Raw genomic sequence first — 24,030 nt, 5'->3', positions numbered from 1 at the left:
TGATTATTCCCCTCTATTCGGCATTGGTGAGGCCACACCTGGAGTATTGTGTCCAGTTTTAGTCCCCCCGCTACAGAAAGGATGTGGACAAATTGGAGAGAGTCCAGCAGAGGGCAGTGAAAATGATTAGGGGGCTGGAGCACATGACTTACACAGGGAGGCTGAGGGAACTGGGCTGATTTAGTTTGCAGAAGACAAGAGTGAGGGGAGATTTGATAGCAGCCTTCAACTACCTGAAGGGGGTTCCAAAGAGGATGGAGCTTGGCTGTTCTCAGTGGTGGCAGATGAAAGAACAAAGAGCAATGGTCTCAAGTTGAAGTGGGGGAGGTTTAAGTTGCATATCAGGAGAAACTTTTTCACTAGGAGGGTGGTGAAGCACTGGAATGGGTTACCTAAGGAGGTGGTGGAATCTCCATCCTTAGAGGTTTTTAAGGCCCGGCTTGACAAAGCCCTGGCTGGGATGATTTAGTTGGTGTTGGTCCTGCTTTGAGCAGGGGGTTGGATTAGATGACTTCCTGAAGTCTCTTCCAACCCTAATCTTCTATGATTCTAACCCATATGGTGTCAGAAAAGCAATTCTTTCTTGATTCTCAGATGACTCTTGTATCTGATATTTTCCAGATATCCATCTGGCCATCCTACAGCACATAATTTAGCTTCTCTTTCAATGCAACCAGATACCGCCGGGGACTCTAACATGGGGAATGCCTCACAGGAATTCTCCCTGGCTTAAGCACAATCCAATGTTGCACATGATCATATCTCCCAAGTTCTTCATTATTCTTGGGGACCGTACTAGTATACAATAAGAGCAGCTGTTCTAATTGCTTCCTGTCATTGCCTTGTATGGATGCTTCTGTTAAGTTAACCCCTAGCTCTTTTTCTGATTGGGTTGCATCATAGCTCTTGACCACTGCACATGTGAGAGTCTTTGAGATACCAGCTACATTGGACACTGTCCCCAAGATCTGAATTTTCACTACCTGCATCTCCTGGTCACTCACATTTATTTCTCTTACCCAAAACTCCCCTTTTGGTCCAACTTGAAACAGAGCTCTGCTAAACACAATTCTGACTGGATATCCATAGCTTCAAACATTCCCATAGGTTCAGTGAAGCAGTCCTTTATTCTAGGGTATTATTGTGTGATGACCTGGTTTTGCCACAACTTTATTCCAAAAGCACCACAGGTTCATGACATTCATCGCTCTTGTCCTGTGGTCATGGTAGGCTTCAAAATTTGTTCCTCCCTGCAGGCTCCATGCTTCTTCCTACCCACATCCAGCAGGGGTATCTGAATATTTTCCATTTTCCAGGAACAGGTTTGTTCTATTAATACCGCAGGAGTTCTTGTGATGCCTTCAGATAAAATCCACTCCCAATATAACAGCACTAGAAATACTGGAATACTAAATAGACTTTTGCTGTAGTGACCAAGTTCAGTGGAACCTGAATTTCTCCTGTTGTCTGTGTTGTTAAGTGCTGTGTAATGTCGTTGCTGTGGCAATGCTGTTAAGGTTGCTAAGCTGTAACAGCTGCTCAGTGCTTCTGTTCTTGGAGCTCCAGTGTTAGCTGCACGAGCAGAGAGCACAGCCTGCTAATTCAGCAGACATTGATGTTACTCAAAGAAAGATCACAAGCTCGGCTTGGTGGTGAAGATGTTCTGCCAGACTTATTGTCAACGACACATGGCACTAGCGCCCTGTCTCCATGGTTCCAGGGACACTAACACATGTATGCCTGTGACAATGGAACCAGCTCAGTCAGCACACCAGGACACCCTGCCCTAGGCTGGACAAAGATACCCCTCCTATGATTTCTCCTTTTATACACTGATACAAACATATTACACTCCAGAAGTTGTTAGTTACCAACCCTACATCTTGTACCTGCTAGTTTGAACAAAACATCTTTATCCAATATCCTGTCATCCCATCCTTATCTTACGAGGGATCAGTGTGTTCTTTTACCTTCTTTAAGAATGTGTTTATGTAGTTACTTGAGAATTCTGGGCGCTCTTCTACCAACCTCTCCGGTCAGGAATGTGCTTACTTGGCTAGTAAATACCTAGTGTGTTGTTATTTTGCCAAGGCCAGGTCTACTCTGGTTCACAGCTTTTGGTTCACACTATTCGTTATGCCTGGGGCTCCAGCAAGGCCTACATTCCCCATCTTTTTGTCTTTTTAGGGGGAGGATGTTTACCCATCATACCAGAAAAGCATAATGTATTCACTGAAAATGACCCCGTGGGCTAAACTTGGCCATTTCGCTTTACTCATCCGTGCATTCATGCCCCATGTGTCAAATGGTCTGCACATTCCCTCAGACGACCTGTGGACAGTTTTCTTTTTCCAATTGTTCTTAGTCCCATATAGTGGGCCTGAGAATATTAGGTCCAGGACTTTAGTTGAGAGGTGTGGTCTTCGATTCTTTTTGAACAACTGGGATAGGCACTATTACAGTGTGTCCCACCCTGCTTTGTCTATGAGGAGTAAAACAGGAATTTGGAATGGTGACATCACAAATGAGGCCTTCATATAAAAACTTCTTGTCATTAGTTACTACACTGTTGGAGCCTATCAGTGCTTTCCTTGAAGAAAAGGAAAAGTCTTATCCACACTGAAAGATGAGCAATGAATGCACTGATATTATGCATTATCTGCAAACTCTCAATTTGGCACTCCAAGGGAAGGATAAGATTATTTCTGACCTTACTCAGACAGTCTTCATTTTCCAGAACAAGTTAAAGCTTCTGGAAACAGATATAGTATCAAAAGACTTCAACCACTTTCCCTGTCTCAAGAGTACGGTAAACACATTCCTTGAAATCAAAGTAGAAAATCACAAACTCGAGGAATACAGAGGTAAATTACAAGGACTGATGACTTTCAGGCCAGGTTTGAAGACTTGCAGAAGCTGAAATCCTGCTTTACCTTTCTTGTAAACCCATTCATGGTTGATCAGGCTCTAAAGATGATGCATATATCACAGTCTACAATCAAGTTCTGGAAGCAAGTGCCAGGAACAAAGTAGCCTCAACTCAAGAAGACTAGTGTGCGACTCATTTCAATTTTTGGCACAACATACTGCTGTGAATCTCTGTACTCCATGATGAAGTTCATAAAATTGAAACATCATTCAGTCCTTACAAATCAACATCCACGTTGATAACATCTGAACCAGATTCCCAAAGATTTACAACCAGGATGGAGACCCACAAGACCTTTAGCTCTAGCAGCAATTAGCTGTGATACAGTACGTAGGATGTTAATATTTTTAAAAATGCAGGTTGTGCGTATCATGTGGCTCTTGAACACAGGGTCAGTAAATTTGGCTACCCCGGTATATATTATCTTTTTTAAGATTTTTGCTATAACGTTCCTATAACTATATGTTAATATTTAGTAAAGGCGCAAACAAGTTTATAAAAACCCGAACAAGAAATTGACATTTTATTAATATTACTTTTGCACTAATGTTGAGGTGTCCCCTTACATTTTTCCTTTGAATAAAAAAACCTGTGATTGATAAAAGAGAATTGTTTTCATTTGCAAATGCATTATTTGTTGAGGCAAAATATATGTACATATATTTAAAACTGAGGCCTTTTTGAGCTTTGCAACAAAAAATGGTTATTAATAATATTATGATGGTTATACCCCAACCATAATATTAACATGTTGTGGGAACACTTATATTTTAAAAAATATAAAATTGACTTTTGTTGCCACAGAGTAAAAACAAAAGTAGTATTTACATGACAGACACAACATACAATGACACAGCACAACATATATGACATACAGGACAAATTTACAATTAAAGACGAATGGCACCAGAATTGTATTTATAACTATATAAAATAAGGCTTTAAGAGCTTAAAGTTATTAAAGCAATGCATTTTAGAAAACAGACAGGTGAGCAAAAGAGTTAAAAAGGTAATCATTTGCTTATTTAAATATTTATTTAAAACTTTTAATAAGAATTGATAAAAATCCACATTTGCCCACTTTGTTGTATTAATTTAGTTAACTTAAAGCAGTTTCCATTACTTTATATTCCTTTTATTTTAAAAATGCTGCTCTATGGAAATAAGAAAAACTTGTGTTTCATATAGTAATTAATGGCTAGGATTAGAAGAAGAGCTAACGTTTCTGTTGCTTGGCAACCATATCTTCTAGAAAGTTAGGAATAGTTCCAGCTGTTGCATTCCTGAAAGGTTAAAATGATTAATTTACTGGGCTTATTTAAAGTAACGTTTTTACCTTAGGTTTTTTCTTTTTCTTTTTTTTTCCAGTTCCTTCATCTTTTTCCTGTGATGCAGGTTTCTGTAATAACTACAGCTTTTAACTTTTAAAACAGAGAGCAGAAATGAGGAGAGGTTGGGGGAAGAGCGGGAGAGGGGAGAAGAGCAATCTAGGAAGGGAAGGAGACCTGAGCCAAGAGATTAACTCTGTGATGTAGCAGCAGCGAGTTTTGCAAACTGAGAGGATATAAAGGAAAATTTAACTGATATAGAACTATTTGAGAAAGAAGGTTATATTATTAGCTCTGAACGAGGAGTGGGGCTCCATAGGTTAAAGCAGAGGGCTGGGAACCCATACCCCTAGTTTTCATCCTGGCCCTGAGAGGAGAGTGAGGGTTGTTATTTACCTTTTTTTGGAAAACCTGAATTTGTTCCTGTTGCTTTTGTCTGCATGCCAAATGGATTGCAGGATTGCCCTTCACTGCTGCAGTTAACCATTTCTGGGCAACTCCATGCATTAATGCATGAATTCTAGGTGTTAACGTGCTCACTCTTCGTTTTTCACTTTGAAATTCTTTTTTAATCCACTCCCCAGCCATCAAGTCGTAGCTCCCATTTCCTAATATTCTCTGTGAACAGGGCCAGATTTCCAATTAGGCACAGTAGGCATGTGCCCAGGGGTGCTGGCATTCTAGGGGCACCTTACCTCTCTAAAACTGTGTGCAACACGGTCAGCTGTAGGCAGGGGAGTGCTGAAGTTGCTGTGCCTCAGGGTACCTAACGTGTGACTCCAGCCCTGTCTGTGAATGGTTCCATTTTCTCCTTCATTTGATTTACCAATCTAGTGAAAGTATTGTTTGCTACTTCTCCCTCCGGTGCACTTACTCTTCCCATTCCAGCAGGCAACAGTCTAGGTCTCAATTTAGGTTTTACCAGAATGTAGCTTTTATCATACGGTGGTGGTTGCAATGTGGTGACCCATGCACAGAGACAGCTTGGTGGCTCTTGGTCTGGGTCATTCCCAATGTCCCCATTCCAATCATCTCATGTTCCATCTTTTAATTTTGCTAGGGCCACCTTTTTCTATTTCTGTCCCCATTCTTCAGGTGCTACATAAGTACCCGAAGCCTGTTGTTGCCCAACAAGATTTATAACAGGGGCTGGCACTTTTTTTTTGCAAATTCTCTACAGCTATTTCCAATTTTCTATTCTGTTCTTGTGCTTGCTGTAATGTATTGTGGAAGCAGAGACAGTATCATGTCTCTGGACTGCTTGTTGCCCTGCCAGGAGAGTTGGAGCCTTCCATGGCTTGGTTGCTTCTCTTAACTCTCTTTTTGTTTTTGTTATTTGCCCAGCCAGTTTTGTGGTGTGTTGTCTTAACCGTCTAACAGTTATGGCCATAGTTTGCAATATTGTACATTTATTATTCTTATTATTTTTCAAGGCTACACTCTCTGCCTTAGCCTTGCAGATTCTAGTCCCTGTTTCCCCACACTCTTTTTTAAACTCGTATGGACCATTTTTTTCATTACCCAGCGCATCCAAACCTTATCAAAGCTTCTGGAGATCTGTGGAGGAGAGGGGGTGCCCCAGCTCACAGTTTTCTGCCATCTGAGGTCATGACCCGTACAGCGGGCAGCTTGCTACTTACCTTATCAGTGGTCGGAGTCATCAGTGTTGTTAAGTGCTGTGGAATGTCATTGCTGCGGCAACGCTATCAAGGCTGTTACACTGTTACAGCTGCTCAGTGGACCTGTCCTTGGAGCTCTGGTGTTAGCTGCACGAGAAGAGAGCGCAGCCTGGTGGTTCAACAGACCTCAATGTTACTCATGAAGAAAGACCACAGACTAAGCTTGGTGGCAAAGGTGCTCAACCAGGTTTATTATTGACAAAGAACAGTACTACAGTGCTGCTTCTGTGGTTACAGGTACACTAACACCTGTATGTCCACGACAATTGTACCAGCTCAATCAGCACACCAGGAGAGTGTCCCCTAGACTAGGCAAAGAGGTCATAGAATCATAGAATATCAGGGTTGGAAGGGACCTCAGGAGGTCATCTAGTCCAACTCCCTGCTCAAAGCAGGACCAATCCTGAACTAAATCATCCCAGCCAGGGCTTTGTCAAGCCTGACCTTAAAAATCTCTAAGGAAGGAGATTCCACCACCTCCCTAGGTAACCCATTCCAGTGCTTCACTACCCTCCTAGTGAAAAAGTTTCTCTTGATATGCAACTTAAACCTCCCCCACTGCAACTTGAGACCATTACTCCTTGTTCTGTCATGTCCTATCACTGAGAACAGTCTAGATCCATCCTCTTTGGAACCCCCATTCAGGTAGTTGAAAGCAGCTATCAAATCCCCCCTCAGTTTTCTCTTCTGCAAACTAAACAATCCAAGTTCCCTCAGCCTCTCCTCATAAGTCATGTGCTCCAGCCCCCTAATCATTTTTGTTGCCCTCCGCTGGACTCTTTCCAATTTTTCCACAGCCTTCTTGTAGTGTGGGGCCAAAACTGGACACAGCACTTCAGATGAGGCCTCACCAATGTCGAATAGAGGGGAATGATCACGTCCCTCTATCTGCTGGCAATGCCCCTACTTATACAGCCCAAAATGCCGTTAGCTTTCTTGGCAACAAGGACACACTGTTGACTCATATCCAGCTTCTCATCCACTGTAACCCCTCGGTCTTTTTCTGCAGAACTGCTGCCTAGGCATTCGGTCCCTAGTCTGTAGCAGTGCATGGGATTCTTCCGTCCTAAGTGCAGGACTCTGCACTTGTCCTTGTTGAACCTCATCAGATTTCTTTTGGCCCAATCCTCTAATTTGTCTAGGTCCCTCTGTATCCTATCCCTACCCTCCTGCATATCTACCACTCCTCCCAGTTTAATGTCATCTGCAAACTTGCTGAGGGTGCAGTCCACGCCATCCTCCAGATCATTAATGAAGATATTGAACAAAACTGGCCCCAGGAGCAACCCATGGAGCACTCTGCTTGATACTAGCTACCGACTAGACATGGAGCCATTGATCACTACCTGTTGAGCCCGACGATCTAGCCAGCTTTCTATCCATCTTATAGATATAGTCCATTCCTCCAGCCCATGTCCCTCCTATGACTTCTCCTTGTATACATTGATACAAACAAGTTACATATTACATTCCAGACGTTGTTAGTTACCAACCCTACACTCTGTATCTGCTAGTTCAAACAAAACATCCTTATCCATTACCCTGTCATACCATCCTTATCTTATGAGGGGTCAGTGTGTTCTTGTACCATTTTTTAAGAATGTATTTAGGTAATTACTTGAGCACTCCGGGTGTTCTTGTACCAACCTGTCTGACCAAGAATGTGCTTATTTGGTTAGCCAAAACCTAGTGTGCTGTTGTTTTTCCAAGACCGGGCCTCCTCTGGTTCACAGTCTTTGGTTCACACTGTTAGTTATGCCTAGGGCTCCAGCAAGGCCTACAGTGTGACGTTTCTGAAGATTAATCAATTTTTTAACTCTTGCATTGCAAATTTTCTTCCCTTTCAGCACTGCTCACACTTGTTTCAAATTCTGAGTCCAACGGCATTTTAGTTTTCCAGCTGTCGATGTGTCCAGATACATAGTAATAGGTACTTGGGCAACTCTTCATATGACCCCTTCTAATAGTTGCTGATGGTGCCACTAGTTCATCAGCAACTTCTAAATTTTCTTTGTTGTGGATTCCCTCTGCTTAGGTAATTCCAGCTCCAATAGTCTTTGCCTTCACATTGACTGCAAATGTCATCTGGCCTGGGATGCACATTGGAAACAGCCTTTTCTATTTGACCTATGGAACTCCTGCAAATAGAATCATAGAATCATAGGACTGGAAGGGACCTCGAGAGGTCATCTAGTCCAGTCCCCTGCATTCATGGGAGGACTAACTATTATCTAGACCATCCCTGGTTTGTCTAACTTGCTCTGAAAAATCTCCAACGATGGAGATTCCACAATCTCCCTAGGCAGTTTATTCCAGTGCTTAACCACCCTGACAGGAAGTTTTTCCTAATGTCCAACCTAAACCTCCCTTGCTGCAGTTTAAACCCATTGCTTCTTGTCATATCCTTAGAGGTTAAGAAGAACAATTCTTCTCCCTCCTCCTTGTAACAACCTTTTACATACTTAACTGTTATGTCCGCTCTCAGTCTTCTCTTTTCCAGACTAAACAAACCCAGTTTTTTCAATCTTCCCTCATAGGTCATGTTTTCTAGATCTTTAATCGTTTTTGTTGTTCTTATAGATTCATAGATTCATAGATTCTAGGACTGGAAGGGACCTCGAGAGGTCATAGAGTCCAGTCCCCTGCCCGCATGGCAGGACCAAATACCGTCTAGACCATCCCTGATAGACATTTATCTAACCTACTCTTAAATATCTCCAGAGATGGAGATTCCACAACCTCCCTAGGCAATTTATTCCAGTGTTTAACCACCCTGACAGTTAGGAACTTTTTCCTAATGTCCAACCTAGACCTCCTTTGCTGCAGTTTAAACCCATTGCTTCTGGTTCTATCCTTAGAGGCTAAGGTGAACAAGTTTTCTACCTCCTCCTTATGACACCCTTTTAAATACCTGAAAACTGCTATCATGTCCCCTCTCAGTCTTCTCTTTTCCAAACTAAACAAACCCAATTCTTTCAGCCTTACTTCATAGGTCATGTTCTCAAGACCTTTAATCATTCTTGTTGCTCTTCTCTGAACCCTTTCCAATTTCTCCACATCTTTTTTAAAATGCAGTGCCCAGAACTGGACACAATACTCCAGCTGAGGCCTAACCAGAGCAGAGTAGAGCGGAAGAATGACTCCTCGTGTCTTGCTCACAACACACCTGTTAATACATCCCAGAATCATGTTAGCTTTTTTTGCAACAGCATCACACTGTTGACTCATATTTAGCTTGTGGTCCACTATAACCCCTAGATCCCTTTCTGCCGTACTCCTTCCTAGACAGTCTCTTCCCATTCTGTATGTGTGAAACTGATTTTTCCTTCCTAAGTGGAGCACTTTGCATTTGTCTTTGTTAAACTTCATCCTGTTTACCTCAGCCCATTTCTCCAATTTGTCCAGATCATCTTCTCTGAACTTTCTCTAGTTTGACCACATCTTTCCTGAAATGTGGCACCCAGAACTGGACACAATACTCCAGTTGAGGCCTAATCAGCGTGGAGTAGAGCAAAAGAATTACTTCAAGTGTCTTACCTACAACACTCCTGCTAATACATCCCAGAATGATCTTCACTTATTTTGCAACAATGTTACACTGTTGACTCCAATTTAGCTTGTGGTCCACTATGACCCCCAGATTCCTTTCCGCAGTACTCCTTCCTAGGCAGTCATTTCCTATTTTGTATGTATGCAACTGATTGTTCCTTCCGAAGTGGAATACTGTGCTTTTGTCCTTATTGAATTTCATCCTATTTACTTCAGACCATTTCCCCAGTTTGTCCAGATCATTTTGAATTTTAATCCTATCCTCCAAAGTATTTGCAACCCCTCCCAGCTTGGTATCATCCGCAAACTTTATAAGTGTACTCTCTATGCCATTATCTAAATCATTGATGAAGATATTGAACAAAACCAGGACCGACCCCTGGGGCACTCCACTTGATACCGGCTGCCATCTAGACATGGAGCCATTGATCACTACCCGTTGAGCCTGATGATCTAGCCAGCTTTCTATCCACCTTATAGTCCATTCATCCAGCCCATACTTCTTTAACTTGCTGGCAAGAATACTGTGGGAGACCGTATCAAAAGCTTTGCTAAAGTCAAGAAATAACACATCTACTGCTTTCCCCTCATCCACAGAGCCAGTTATCTCATCATAGAAGGAAATTAGGTTAGTCAGGCATGACTTGCCATTGTTAAATCCATGCTGACTGTTCCTGATCACTTTCCTCTCCTCTAAGTGCTTCAGAATTGATTCCTTGAGGACCTGCTCCATGATTTTTCCAGGGACTGAGGTGAGGCTGACTGGCCTGTACTTTCCCAGATCCTCCTCCTTCCCTTTTTTAAAGATGGGCACTACATTAGCCTTTTTTCAGTCATCCGGGACCTTCCCCGATCATCATGAGTTTTCAAAGATAATGGCCAATGGCTCTTTAGTATCCTCAGATGCAGCTCATCTGGCCCCATGGACTTGGGCTCATCCAGCTTTTCTAAATAGTCCTGAACCACTTCTTTCTCCACAGAGGGCTGGTCACCTTCTCCCCATGTTGTGCTGCCCAGTGCAGCAGTCTGAGAGCTGACCTTGTTTGTGAAGACAGAGGCAAAAAAAGCATTGAGTACATTAGCATTGAGTACTCATTCAGTAAGGGGCCCACACTTTCCTTGACTTTCTTCTTGTTGCTAACATACCTGAAAAAACCCTTCTTGTTACTCTTAACATCTCTTACTAGCTGCAACTCCAACTGTGATTTGGCCTTCCTGATGTCAGTCCTGCATGCCTGCCTGAGCAATATTTTTATACTCCTCCCTGGTCATTTGTCCAAGCTTCCACTTCTTGTAAGCTTCTTTTTTGTGTTTAAGATCAGCAAGGATTTCACTGTTAAGCCAAGCTGGTCACCTGCCATATTTACTGTTCTTTCTACACATTGGGATGGTTTGTTCTTGCAACCTCAATAAGGATTCTTTAAAATACATCCAGCTCTCCTGGACTCCTTTCCCCCTCATGTTATTCTCCCAGGGGATCCTGCCCATCAGTTCCGTGAGGGAGTCGAAGTCTGCTTTTCTGAAGTCCAGGGTCCGTATTCTGCTGCTCTCCTTTCTTCCTTGTGTCAGGATCCTGAACTCGACCATCTCATGGTCACTGCCTCTCAGGTTCCCATCCACTTTTGCTTCCCCTACTAATTCTTCCCTGTTTGTGAGCAGCAGGTCAAGAAGAGCTCTGCCCCTAGTTTGTTCCTCCAGCACTTGCACGAGGAAATTGTCCCCTACACTTTCCAAACACTTCCTGGATTGTTTGTGCACCACTGTATTGCTCTCCCAGCAGATATCAGCGTGATTGAAGTCTCCCATGAGAACCAGGGCCTGTGATCAAGTTTCTGTTAGTTGCCGGAAGAAAACATCATTCACCTCATTCCCCTGGTCTGGTGGTCTATAGCAGACTCCAACCATGACATCACCCTTGTTGCTCACACTTCTAAACTTAATCCAGAGACTCTCAAGTTTTTCTGAAGTTTTATACCAGAGCTCTGAGCAGTCATACTGCTCTCTTACATATAATGCAACTCCCCCACCTATTCTGCCCTGTCTGTCCTTCCTGAACAGTTTATATCCATCCATGACAGTACTCCAGTTATGTGAGTTATCCCACCAAGTCTCTGTTATTCCAATCACATCATAATTCCTTGACTGTGCCAGGACTTCCAGTTCTCCCTGCTTGTTTCCCAGACTTCTTGCATTTGTGTATAAGCACTTAAGATAACTCGCTGATCATCCTGCTTTCTCAGTATGAGACAGGAGTCCTCCCCTCTTGCACTCTCCTGCTTGTGCTTTCTCCCGGTATCCCACTTACCTCACGGCTTTGGTCTCCTTCCCCCGGTGAACCTAGTTTAAAGCCCTCCTCACTAGGTTAGCCAGCCTGCTTGCGAAGATGCTCTTCCCTCTCTTCATATCATGGAGCCCATCTCTGCCTAACACTCCTCCTTCTTGGAACACCATCCCATGGTCAAAGAATACAAAGCCTTCTCTCGAACACCACCTCAGTTTCCATTCGTTGACTTCCACGATTCGATGGTCTCTATCCAGGCCTTTTCCTTCCACAGGGAGGATGGACTAGAACTCCACTTGTGTCTCAAATTCCTTGATCAGTCTTCTCAGAGCCACATAGTCTGCAGTGATCCGCTCAAGGTCATTCTTGGCAGTATCATTGGTGCCCACAAGGAGAAGCAGGAAGGGGTAGCGATCCAAGGGCTTGATGAATCTCAGCAGTCTCTCCATCACATTGTGAATCCTGGCCAGGTATCAGACATTACTTATCAGGGCTGTAAGTCTGGGCACCTAGAGATTTTATGTAAATGTTATGGTGTCTTAATTTCTATATTAGATGAATATGCATTACAGTACTTGCATGAATCTCTAGTCATAAACCCATCAATTCCCCACCACAACATCAAACCTCCCTCACTTTTCTCCCTTCCATCACTGCCTCCCCTTTTCCCTTCAAGTTTCCCCATCTCCTCTCTGGCTTTTTTGTTATGCCCTCAAATCCCCTCCTCCTCCTTGCTCACTCCTTCTTCCCTGAAATTTCTCTCCTCTCTTCCTCTCACTCCTGCTCGCATTCCCCTTGAGCTTTTCTGTCTTCCTGGGGCATCAATATCTTGGCTGCTATAGTGTACTCTAGGCTGCTCCCCCTGCAGACTTGTGCATGCAGAGCTCACTCTCTGTATTGCTGGGCTGGCTGGATAGCTGCTACACAGCTCTGCAGGGGGAGGAGAAAGAGGAAGTCCCTGCCCTAGAGTAGAATGATATCGTTTTAGGTATGGACCAGGCCTGAGAGTCTTCTGGTGAAACTGAGATGTACATGTTCTGCAGAGGTCAGATTTAATGTTTTTATTACAGAGATTATATCTGATGGGAATAAATGCTGTTCCCTTTTGTGTTTCTAGGCAGGAACTGGGGTAAAAGATGATATCATCTCCATTGCTGCCCTTACAGGGTCCACACAAGATCAATTCTCTGTCCTGCAAGCTAAGGAATTTTATGATTATGGGCAATGGTCTGTCAGCATCAAGAGGACACAGCATGGGGGAATCAATGTGCACATTTAAAATCCCTGATTTTTAGCGTATCTGTTTGTCCTTCTTGGCATTGTGTAACCCTGGCAGCCTCAGAAAGCAAAAGAAAAAGCAAGGCCCCCTGTGGGATTCGTGTTCAGAGTGAAGTGAGAAAGCAACTCCTCAGCAGAGAGCTCACATTGAAACTGCTGCTGTCATGGGGGGCGGAGGAGTGAAATTGCAGCAGGCAGGTAATGATAGTGCTGAATACTAGAAGGTCTTTGCTGCCCAATGATGCAATTAATGTAATAGATTCATACCTGATTCCACATGGCTAGCTCTGAACAGAATTTGCTTCCTCATCTGGGCCTAGAATCCTCTCCCTCCTACTTCATTGCCTTAATTTTAAGGTGTTTGTGGCTATTACCGAGAAGTTTTGATTGAAATGTATTGCTCACAGTATTTGGCTGACAGTCCTTTAAAGGTACTGATCTTTTCGGCGATGACACAAGGGGTGGATATGATGGAATAAGAGGGATTTAGACTTTTGATATAAAGAGAAGTAGATTCAATCAACCACTCTGCACCAAGGCCCCTGCTATATGCCTCTGCATTCCCCAGCCACAGTGTGGGTCGCTAGACCTAAGAGCAGCTTTCCAAGGAGTTCCATCCTTAGAACTCTTTACATCAAGAATGAGTGTCCTTCTAAAAAATACATTCTAGCTCAACCAGAAGTTAATGATCTTAAAGCAGGAATCACTGGGTGAAATTCTGTGGTCTAATAATGCACGAGATCAGACTCAATGGTCAAAATGGTGGCCTTAATATCAATGACTCTATTAATCTATGCCATGTAAGTAACAAAAACTAAACTTCAGTGAAGCTTTCTTCCCTAGCATGGCTGTCGCTAGGATTTTTGCTGCAGAACCCCTCTGCTCCACATCCTGGTTCACTCCAGACACCCTCTCCACAGCCATACCATGTAGCCCTACTGTAGATACCTCTCCGACTCCAGCAGTCATTTTCAGTCTGGTGTCAGTTATTCCTGCTGAGAGCACGAAGATGGGACCCGAGAGAAGCTCCAGCTCTTATGCTGTAGTTAGAGCTTGCTGAATGCACCTGACAGTATGACTCAGCAGAAATTACCTTGCACTTTCATGCAGTGTTCAAGACCCTGATAATAGGATGTTTCTACTTAGGAGGCCTGTATCTCTACACATGGGCCTAGCTGTTACCCATTCATTCCATTAATAGACAGTTCCTTCTCTACAATGCTGATCATTGTTATTTGCAGATAGTGCCCTAGGCTGTGCACTGTTTTATCAGCTGTCATGCTTTGCACTAGAGGCAGTGGCATTTCAGTTCTTGGTGAAGTGAGCTCTGTTGTGTCTCCAAAGTTAAGGTTGACTTGAGTATTGCACTTGAAGTTCAGCATGTATTTCTGAGTTTTAGAATTGACTAGAAGGAAGATGTTACTTATACACTGTGGATTACACTGTAAATCCCTTACTCACAATGGTGGGCAGCTATCAGTGGAGTCAATAGGACTACTTTGGAGAACAACAGCTTACCAGTGTGAATGAGGGGTTTGCAGCCTGGATCTGTATGAGCAAGAAATGGTCAGCCCCACCTTCAAGGTTGCCTACAATGAGAGCACAGGGCATCAGGGATCGGCAAAGAGGCTCTTCAACTGCTTTATATATATACACACACACCATTGTCACCGTGCCTCAGTGGGTTACAGCTGAGAATACCAGATTCAGGACAAACTGCTGAGAAATAGGGCAGACTCACCCCAAACTGGTGGTTATTCTACCATTAGATATACCAAGCCAGTAACAAAAGTAAACTTTTGACTCACCACAAGAAGTAAAAAATGCACTCTCCTTAGGAATTCCAGCATTTATTTCACCACCCAGACACTAGCTTATGATGAGTGGTTATTGAAAACCAGTTTCATCAAACAAAGGGTTCTTCTGATCTCAAGAGACCAGTGACATAGCCAGGTTAATATATAACTCAGATCTTACCCAATAGTCACGCTGTTGCCAATCCTTTAACAGCTAAAATCTAAAGGTTTATTTTTAAGAGAAAAGAAATAGAGAGTTAAAATGGTTAAGGAAATCATATACATACAATCATTGCAAAGTATCTGTATCAGGTTTGAAGCAGTTTGCAAGTCTCTCCAGAAATTACCCAATCAGCTTGGTGGTCATCAGCCATTGTTTAGAGCTTCCTTATTAGCAATCCAACCCAGAGAAATGAAGCAGGAAATGAAGACAAAATGGAGATGTTTCTAGGGTCTTTTATACCCTCTCCCATGTGGATGGAATTTTACTGTCCCAAACAAAGCTTCCAGTCTCACTTTGTGGAAAATTACAGGCACAAGATGGAGTCCAGGGTCACATGAACAAGTCACATGCCCTCGCATGGCTTGCTGACTCACATGAACAAGCCATTGGCCACATGGAAGCTAAGGCAACTGCAGGAAGAGCCAACTGGGTGGAATGAGTTTCTTTTATGGCCCACTGTGAGAGTTAATTGCCCTTGATGGGCCATCAACAGAAAGCTGTCTGGCCTGAATGTAGATTTTATGTGGTGGGTGTTACCCCAGGATCAAATACATTTGAAATACTGGTACATAGCCAATGTTCATAACTTTAGATACAAAGGTGATACAGGCATACAAACAGGATAATCATATTTGACAGATTCTAACTTTTTCATTGATACCTTACGTGACATACTTTGTATAAGATTTGTCGCAATAACAGTGGTAGCAACAAGAACAGAAGTACTTGTGGCACCTTAGAGACTAACAGATTTATTTGAGCATAAGCTTTCGTGGGCTACAGCCCACTTCTTCGGATGCATAGAATGGAACATATATTGAGAAGATATATATACACATACAGAGAGCATGAAAAGGTGGGTGTTGTCTTACCAACTCTGAGAGGCCAATTAAGTAAGAGGGAAAAAAACTTTTGAAGTGATAATCAAAATAGCCCAGTACAGACAGTTTGATAAGAAGTGTGAGAGTACTTACATGGGGAGATGGATTCAATGTTTGTAATGGCTCAGCCATTCCCAGTCTCTATTAAGCCTAAATTAATTGTATCTAATTTGCATATCAATTCAAGCTCAGCATTTTCTCGTTGGAGTCTGTTTTTGAAGCTTTTTTGTTGCAAAATTGCCACCTGCAGGTCTCTCATTGAATGACCAGACAGGTTAAAGTGTTCTCCCACTGGTTTTTGAATGTTATGATTCCTGATGTCAGATTTGTGTCCATTAATTCTTTTGCGTAGAGACTGTCCGGTTTGGCCAGTGTACATGGCAGAAGGGCATTGCTGGCACATGATGGCATATATCACATTGGTAGATGTGCAGGTGAATGAGCCCCTGATGGCATGGCTGATGTGATTAGGTCCTATGATGATGTCACTTGAATAGATATGTGGGCAGAGTTGGCATCGGGCTTTGTTGCAAGGATAGGTTCCTGGGTCAGTGTTTTTGTTCAGTGGTGTGTAGTTGCTGGTGAGTATTTGCTTCAGGTTGGGGGGTTGTCTGTAAGCGAGGACAGGTCTGTCTCCCAAGATCTGTGAGAGTGAGGGATCATCTTTCAGGATAGGTTGTAGATCTTTGATGATGAGCTGGAGAGGTTTTAGTTGGGGGCTGAAGGTGACAGCTAGTGGTGTTCTGTTATTTTCTTTGTTGGGCCTGTCTTGTAGGAGGTGACTTCTGGGTACTCGTCTGGCTCTGTCAATCTGTTTGTTTTTTTTCACTTCAGCAGGTGGTTATTGTAGTTTTAAGAATGCTTGATAGAGATCTTGTAGGTGCTTGTCTCTGTCTGAGGGATTGAGGCAAATGCGATTGTATCTTAGAGCTTGGCTGTAGACAATGGATCGTGTGGTGTGTCCTGGATGGAAGCTGGAGGCATGTAGGTAAGTATAGTGGTCAGTAGGTTTCCGGTATAGGGTGGTATTTATGTGACCATCGCTTATTAGCACAGTAGTGTCCAGGAAATGGACCGCTTGTGTGGATTGATCTAGGCAGAGGTTGTTGGTGGGATGGAAATTATTGAAATCATGGTGGAATTCCTCAAGGGCTTCTTTTCCATGGGTACAGATGATGAAGATGTCATCAATGTAGCGTAAGTAGAGTAGGGGCGTTAGGGGACGAGAGCTAAGGAAGCGTTGTTCTAAGTCAGCCATGAAAATGTTGGCATACTGTGGGGCCATGCGGGTACCCACAGCGGTGCCACTGACTTGAAGGTATATATTGTCCCCAAATGTGAAATAGTTGTGGGTGAGGACAAAGTCACAAAGTTCAGCCACCAGGTTAGGTGTGACATTATCGGGGATACTGTTCCTGATAGCTTGTAGTCCATCTTTGTGTGGAATATTGGTGTAGAGGGCTTCTACATCCATAGTGGCCAGGATGGTGTTCTCTGGAAGATCACCGATGGATTGTAGTTTCCTCAGGAAGTCAGTAGTCTCTCAAAGATAGCTGGGAGTGCTGGTAGCATAGGGCCTGAGGAGAGAGTCCACATAGCCAGACAATCCTGATGTTAGGGTGCCAATGCCTGAGATGATGGGGCATCCAGGATTTCCAGGTTTATGGAACTTGGGTAGCAAATAGAATACCCCTGGTCGGGGTTCTAGGCATGTGTCTGTACAGATTTGTTCCTGTGCTTTGTCAGGGAGTTTTTTTAGCAGATGGTGTAGTTTCTTTAGGTAATCCTCAGTGGGATCCGAGGTCATATTTCAATCATACAGAATCACAACCATGATGGGGGAAAGGAGCTGTATATTGCCCTTACATGCCAGGTGACAGCTTTATTACTATATAACCATAGGTACATATTTAGCTCCCAAAGGCCCCAGTAATGACTGGGGCCCCGTTTTGCTGGATGCTTCACAAACACAGATAAAAAGACACAGGAATACAGGAACTGCCAGTGTGGATAAAAATCATGAACCACTTAGTCCAGTACCCTGTCTCCAACAGTGGTCTGCACCAGATGCTTTTGAATAAGGTGCAAGGACCCTCCCAACCCCTAGTAATTAGAGATTGTCTTAAATTCTGCATGATAAGGTTTACTTATTTTTCCAAGACAATCCCTGCCATGGAGGGTTTGCAGTTTACGAAACAATAAACAGACAAAGGGTTGGAGATTGGGAACAACATGTCAGCAAAAGGACAGATTGCGATTCATGTGGGGACCCTGGAGTAAATGTCATAGTTGAAGTTATATTGTAACACACTGTATTTGCCAGCCAATTGGGATGGTGTTTGAATATTGGTTTAATTAACATTTTGTTAAAATTGCTATGTTGTATTACGTAAGCATAGTGGGGCAGTTGGTTGCAGTATGTGCTTTCAGGAGGCTCAGAGCAGCCTGTGTGGGAGATTACTGCCTCCACTTCTGGATTAGGGAAGACCGAGCTTGTTTAAACTTCAAGGAAGCAAAATTTTATTCTTGGAAGTGTGGCATTGGCATGGCTTGGTTTGTTACATGTTTCTGGTTGGCTGGCTTTTTAACTGGGAGTACAGGGAAAGTGAAGGGGAGGGGGACAGGTATGGGGAAGTGAGTATGAGTAGGGAAGCAGGAAAGAGAAGGAAGAGGAAAGGAACAGTCTCAACTCATCTCATCTGTGTAGCCATAATCAATAGTTTTTTTGTAGGCATCATGGCAGAGATGAGTTTGAGGTTCTGTCTCAACTAGTATAAAAGGTAGTTTTTTTTAAACATTAGCTAACGCATTTTAAAATGCTAGTGTAGACAAGGCAAGTCATATTTTAACATGGGTTAGTTCAAGGTCAAGGTGAGCCCTGGGAAGGGTTTTTAGAGTTAGGTTTAGTCTACACTTAAAAGTTAGCTTGACATAGCTACATCAGTCGGGGGGTGGGGGGTGAAAAAAAACATACCCCTGACCAACATAATTATGTCTCCATAACTTTTAGATGAAGATGCAGGCATGTCAATGGAAGAATGATTCTGTCAACATAGATACCATCATTTGGAGAGGTGGTGTTCCTACACTGACAGAAAAAGGCCTTCTGGTGGTGTAGGCTGTGTCTACACTACAGAGTTATGCTGGTATAGATATGCCAACACATGTATGCCAGTATAATCTCTGTAGTGTAGAAACAGCCTCAAGCAGCAGAGACGGTGAAAGCCAATCAATCCTCATTGTTAGGAGAAACATCATCCATCTCAGACACTTTGAGAGAGCTGGTCAAAAAGTGGCAATTCTTTTCTATGTATTGAAAAATTTTATTTTTAATCCAACAGAAATAGATTAGATTTCAAATGAAAAATTTTGATTCAGTGTAATTTGAGTCAAATCAAAAGGTTTAATTTTTGGAGGCTATTTCTCCTTTCTTTTCCTCCCCCCTTTCTTCCCCCGGAAAGGAAGAGAAGGAGTGAGAAACAAAAACAATGACAACAACTAAGAATACATGAGTGTTTTCATTTCAAACCTCATTGAAACTTTTTGTTTTGATGAAAAATTGATAAACCAGTGAACATTTCCTAACAAAAAGAGAATTGTTTGATTTCCTTCTAAAGTTTTCAAATTGAACTGAACCAAAAAAAGTTTTAATGAAAAATCTGAAGATAGTGAAGATTATAAAACAGTTTTGTCAAAAAATCTTTTTTAATGAAAAATGTTTTTAAAAAAGGAACTTGAAGTGAGAGGATCTGAGTTCTTCTCCTGGCTTTGATCAAAAAATTTTCCCACTGAAAATTTGGGTTTCTGTCTCACCCCGCAGGAAAAAGGTAGTTTTGACTAAATTTGCAGATTTATTTTTAAAGGAAGTTTCTAAACAAGGCAATTTTTAAAATTTCAATTGAAATTTGTTTCATTTTGTTTTCTGAAAACCAAATATTTTTTGAAAATTCAAATTTGTTTTTCCCCTTTTCTCCTCCTTTGCCCCCTTTTTTGGCATTGTGCACAATTTAATAAATAATGTCCAAGCTGTTGTAGGGCTTTTTTTGCTTTATTTTTTCCCTTTTCTACTCAGTAATGTTTCAAAACTTCATCCTGTTAAGGAAATTTTGAAAAGTCACAGAGCGGAAGAGTTAACAAAGTTCATTTTTCTAACTTGGTAACTTTTCCAAAGTTGGAGACATTTTTAAAAGTTAAAGTAGAAAAGGGGAAATGTTAAAAAGAGAGGAAAGAATAAAAAACCCAATAACTAGACGTTCTATTCCATTCAGGAGCAAAAAAGGGAGAAAACAAAAATCCAGAATTTCAAAAGGTTGTTTTAATTTCTGAAGGTTGAATTGAAATGTGAATGTCAATTAAAATCAAAATGAAATGAAATTTCAGATAGAACTAAAGCATTTTAAAAAATTTGAATCTAAATGAAAAAATATTGTTTTATTTCATTTTGAAGTTTTCCCATGGAAACAGAAATTCATTGTTGGAAAAAAGTATGTTTTACTCTGTTTATTAATATTTCTAAAATGCTTTGAGATCCCTAAAAATCTGGGTCTGCAGAAGAGCACAGGGTTAGTATTGAATTAACCCTTTGATCAAAGGCTAATTCCCAATAAGGCTTGTTTCTACTGATTGTGTCTGGAATGTTTGTATAAGCCGAGGTTTGTGTTGGTCTCTCTAGGATTTGCTGCAGAATTCTCCGAACTCGATGACTGCAGTGGCCAACAACCCCCAGGGAATTGTGGTCCCAGCATCAGCGCTGCAGCCGGGGAACATCTCCATGACAACGGTCAATTCACAAGTTGTGTCAGGTGGGAGGCGTGCAATGTACATCAATGACCCTGTTAGTCACATCTTTTGCATGCTTAGGTTCTTTTCTTTAGATGACAAGAAAAAAAAAACCCTGAAGTACGAACAGGCAGAGCCAATGTCTGTGAAATGAAAGGTATGGCATGGAACCGGGCAGCACCTGGCACATCCAAGTGTCTTCTGACTCAAATGTTGTGAAATGGGAACACCTGTCTTTCTGTTAAAGCTGAGTTCATTAACTGCACAGAAGGAGAGTTCTACTGGCTCTACCTTCTTGGATCAGGGCTCACAATACGGCATGCTGGCCCCTTGGTAGCCAGTAGGTTCATTTTCATGTTACTGTCAGAACCACTCTTTGTGAGCTGGGTATTGTCTGTTATTTCAGCAACTCTAGTTCTGCTTTGGGTACCGATCTGTGGCCCAGGATCAATTCATCCAGTGCAGAATTGATGCGTTTTTAAACAGAGCCGTAGTGTTGATGCATCAGCCTTCTGTCATCTCTGCTTTGCAGAATGTCAAATTCTGTAGCTCCAGGGGTTGTCTTATCCCCAAAATAGGATGGGAGAGTTCTATCCCCTCGCAGCCACTCCAGGCTGTGGCTGCCCCGGAACCTTTGGAAGGAAACAACATTGTTTTGTCATACTTTTACTGTGATCCTTTGCTTGAACTACAGGAATGGATCTAGACCTAGTTTTGTCCAGCCGGTCCAATCCTTGTGCTGGACAGTGTGCAGCTCAGCTACAAGTGTTAATATGCTCCTTTCAGAACTGACTTCTCACTACAACCCTGAGCTGCAGCTGGGACCAGTGAAACCACTGGCCTTGTGCATGTGCCTCCCCTTGGCCAGCCTGGAGTGATAAATACCAGCTGTTTCCCTAAAACTCTGCTTTGAACTATATCTTTGTCAGGTGGAGCCCTTTACCAGCCTGTAACTATGGTAACATCTCAGGGCCAGGTGGTAACCCAAGCAATCCCACAAGGAGCCATACAGATCCAGAACACACAGGTAAGATGAGTGGGACCAAGAGGCCTGGCTTCTTTAAAGTTTTTAAAGGGGAACAACTACAGGGAAAGAGCTTAATCATTTTTCATTCATCCACTGCTCTCACATCTCCATGTGCCCCCACAATCTCCTTTCATGCCCTGTCTCAGCTCCTGCTCTCTCTGTCACATGCTTTCTCTCACACTCTCTTTTTGCACATGATCTCACGTTCCCTCCTCTCACACTCTCCCCTCCGTGCTATCTTGTGCTCTCTCCCCTCTCACACTCACTCCTGCTTTCTCACCCAAATTGTACAGGCAGGCTCACTTACAAACAACAGCTGCCACTGCTTTTAGCAGATTTTAGGTCCAGCAGTTCCTGACAATATGCTTAGCAATGAGGAGCCAAACATTCTGTCAGAGTGCAGACCGCTCTCATTAAAATGATTGGGGGTTATGTACTCACACATGATCAGACCTGGGACATCCAGCCAGACCGATGGATAATGCAAGTGTGATGGGCTGTCAAAGGGAGATCTGAGTTTTGATCCTGCACTAACATTCTGGCTTCTTAGGGCTGGTCCCCACTTAGTCCGGACTTCGGACTAAGGTACGCAAATTCAGCTACATTAATAACGTAGCTGAATTCGAAGTACCTTAGTCCGGACTTACCGGGGTCCAGACGCGGCCGGAAGTCTCCCCCCGTCGACGCTGCGTACTCCTCTCGGAGAGCTGGAGTACCGGCGCCGATTGTGGGCACTTCCGGGATCGATCCGGGATCGATTTATCGCGTCTTAACCAGACGCGATAAATCGATCACAGAACATCGATTGCGTGCCTCCGGACCAGCCGGTAAGTGAAGACTAGGCCTTAGTAAGTAACTGACCCCTGACGTGTGAACATCATTGAGGAGATGCAGACTCATGACCAGCCTGTGTGAAATAAGTCAAAGAAAGGCTCTGATTTACTTGGGGTTGGTCCTGCTTTGAGCAGGGGGTTGGACTAGATGACCTCCTGAGGTTTTCTTCCTACTCTAACCTTCTATGATTCTGTGATAATCCACTTCTGAGGGGCAGGGTGATTCAGTAAAGTTATTCTCGGACCTTATGGCAATAGGTTTGACAGACTGATGGAGTCCTGTGCTTGCCCTATATGAATACATATTTCAGTAAGTCTTTTTAGGATCTGAATCCCAAATATTTATGTGCTTCTGCTGTGGTTAGCTACATTAGCTTAGCAGTGGGCTGCCTCATCCACTGAAGAGTCCTGAACTAGCTGGGGCCTAATGTGTGAGAGTTCAGGGTCTGGTAATAAGAACTGCCCTCTACTGAAATAAAGCTCTGTTCCTCCAGAGCTCTTTGGCAGTTCAGTGTTGCAGAGCTTTGAAGCTTGGGAGAGCAAAGCTCCTTGTTTAGTTTTCTCTTTAAAAAAATAAAACTATACACACAGAATGCAAACAATACTACATAAAGCTAATGCTAAAATTACAGTTAATCACGCAAAAGTCAAGAGAGGTTAAACTAAAGGTTGCTCACACAACTGTAACTCTGCCTCTTTGGTTGAATGCATTATAAATACAGGGACAGATTCGCCCAAATGCTCCTGTTGTGTTGCACGACTCTTATGATGCAAAGCAGCCAGGGCCGGCTTTAGCAGGTGCGGGGCCCCACGCCGGGAAGCGAATTGTCTCACGCCCCCCCGCCCCAACTCCGCCCCAACTCCTCCCCGGCCCCGCCCCTCCCTGCCCCATTGGATCCCTCCCCAAATCCCCGCCCTGTCCCCGCCCCCAGCCCCGCCCCCTCACTGCCCCATTGGATCCCTTCCCAAATCCCCGCCCTGGCCCCGCCCCATTGGATCCCTCCCCAAATCCCCGCCCTGTCCCCACCCCCAGCCCCGCCCCCTCACTGCCCCATTTGATCCCTCCCCAAATCCCCGCCCTGGCCCCGCGTCTTCCCCAAGCACGCCGCATTCCTCCTCCTCACCCCTCCCTCCCAGGTTAGCGCTGATCAGCTGTATGGCGGTGCAAGCGCTGGAGGGAGGGGGGAGAAGCAGGATGCAGCTTTTTTTTTTTTCCCCCGCTCCACCGGCAGCCCCGGACGTTGCGGGGCCCTCTTAGACACGGGACCCCATTCCGGGGAATCGGCTTAAAGCTGGCCCTGAAAGCAGCTATAAATCCATTTAAGCAGCGACTTAAGCTAGGTTTACAGCTCCTTTGCATCACAGTGGTGCAAAGCAGCTGGAGTGTAGCTGTGAATCTGGCTCAGTCTTTAATTACATGACCACACACTATTTCTCCAGATAATAC

The 24,030-nt window shown here is 43.4% G+C and overlaps 1 protein-coding gene across 28 annotated transcripts in view; it reads left to right on the top strand.

The window, feature by feature from the left end:
* Nucleotides 1-24,030, top strand: part of PKNOX2 (PBX/knotted 1 homeobox 2) — a 658,041-nt gene that overhangs the window by 567,496 nt on the left and 66,515 nt on the right. For 25 of the 28 annotated variants that reach the window (XR_010593235.1, XM_065570188.1, XM_042851988.2 and 22 more), the window contains 2 exons: nt 20,617-20,746; nt 21,653-21,750. The exons of the other annotated variants lie outside the window; for them this stretch is intronic. Coding sequence is in view for 24 of the 25 variants with exons in the window: in XM_065570188.1 (XP_065426260.1) it covers nt 20,617-20,746; nt 21,653-21,750 (228 nt within the window). In the remaining variant the exon portion in view is untranslated. The remainder of the gene's footprint in view (nt 1-20,616; nt 20,747-21,652; nt 21,751-24,030) is intronic. 28 annotated transcript variants of the gene reach the window in all.

Source organism: Chrysemys picta, chromosome 16 (genome assembly GCF_011386835.1).
Source record: "Chrysemys picta bellii isolate R12L10 chromosome 16, ASM1138683v2, whole genome shotgun sequence".
Classification (NCBI taxonomy): domain Eukaryota; kingdom Metazoa; phylum Chordata; order Testudines; family Emydidae; genus Chrysemys; species Chrysemys picta.
This window is presented reverse-complemented; position numbering and strand designations above follow the sequence as displayed.